The 1,457-nt window shown below is 64.9% G+C and overlaps 1 protein-coding gene across 1 annotated transcript in view; it reads left to right on the top strand.

Moving 5' to 3' along the window:
• Positions 1 to 265: 265 nt before the first annotated feature.
• SKOR2 (SKI family transcriptional corepressor 2) overlaps positions 266 to 1,457 on the top strand; it is a gene marked incomplete at its 5' end in the record, with an annotated part of 39,357 nt that continues 38,165 nt past the window's right edge. Inside the window, one exon of the mRNA XM_079942676.1 lies at positions 266 to 1,457. This exon is cut by the window's right edge and continues 1,403 nt beyond it. Within this exon, the coding sequence (XP_079798802.1) occupies positions 266 to 1,457 (1,192 nt within the window).

Genomic DNA, 1,457 nt, shown 5'->3' on the forward strand with positions numbered 1-1,457 from the left:
AAAGTAATTCCAAATTCCTGCATTTCCAAAGGATGACCTTGAGGAAATTTAAGAGATGACTTCCTTGTGTCTGAAACTTGCTTCCTTTGCCCAGTGATAATTATATCTTAACCAAAGCAAGGAAGTGATTATAATTCTTCAGTTAGCGACTCAACCCACCCCTCTCTCTGTAAACTGAAAAAGCTCTAGTCAACGCTTTCTCCTTTCCCTTCCAGTCTCCAAGGCCGACCCGGAGAGCTCGGCCCGGGCTTCCGCGGCGGAGGAGATGGCTTCCAGCCCGCTGCCGGGGCCCAACGACATCCTGCTGGCATCGCCGTCGAGCGCCTTCCAGCCCGACGCGCTGAGCCAGCCGCGGCCGGGCCACGCCAACCTGAAACCCAACCAGGTGGGCCAGGTGATCCTCTACGGCATTCCCATCGTGTCGTTGGTGATCGACGGGCAGGAGCGCCTATGCCTGGCGCAGATCTCCAACACCCTCCTCAAGAACTTCAGCTACAACGAGATTCACAACCGCCGCGTGGCGCTGGGCATCACGTGCGTGCAGTGCACGCCGGTGCAGCTGGAGATTCTGCGACGCGCCGGGGCCATGCCTATCTCATCGCGCCGCTGCGGCATGATCACTAAGCGAGAGGCTGAGCGTTTGTGCAAGTCGTTCCTAGGCGAAAACAGGCCCCCCAAGCTGCCTGACAACTTCGCCTTCGACGTTTCGCACGAATGCGCCTGGGGCTGCCGTGGCAGCTTCATCCCCGCGCGCTACAACAGCTCCCGCGCCAAGTGCATCAAATGCAGCTACTGCAACATGTACTTCTCGCCCAACAAGTTCATCTTCCACTCCCACCGTACGCCCGACGCCAAGTACACGCAGCCGGACGCAGCCAACTTCAATTCGTGGCGCCGTCACCTCAAGCTCACTGACAAGAGCCCCCAGGACGAGCTAGTCTTCGCCTGGGAGGACGTCAAGGCCATGTTCAACGGCGGGAGCCGAAAGCGCGCGCTGCCCCAGCCGGGCGCGCATCCCGCCTGCCACCCGCTCAGCTCGGTCAAGGCGGCCGCTGTGGCAGCGGCTGCAGCGGTGGCGGGAGGTGGGGGACTGCTGGGCCCGCACCTGCTGGGGGCGCCCCCGCCGCCGCCCCCGCCACCTCTGGCCGAGTTGGCGGGCGCGCCGCACGCGCATCACAAGAGGCCGCGCTTCGAAGACGACGACGACTCGCTGCAGGAGGCGGCTGTCGTGGCCGCCGCCAGTCTTTCGGCCGCCGCCGCCAGCCTGTCGGTGGCCGCGGCCTCCGGCGGCGCCGGAGCGGGCGGGGGGGGCGCGGGGGGCGGCTGCGTGACGGGCGTTGGCGCCGGCGCGGGCGCGGCGGCTGGCGCCAAAGGGCCACGCAGCTATCCGGTCATCCCGGTGCCCAGCAAGGGCTCGTTCGGAGGCGTGCTGCAGAAGTTTCCAGGCTGCGGGGGAC

This window comes from Stenella coeruleoalba (assembly GCF_951394435.1).
Source record: "Stenella coeruleoalba genome assembly, chromosome: 14".
NCBI classification, from domain to species: domain Eukaryota; kingdom Metazoa; phylum Chordata; class Mammalia; order Artiodactyla; family Delphinidae; genus Stenella; species Stenella coeruleoalba.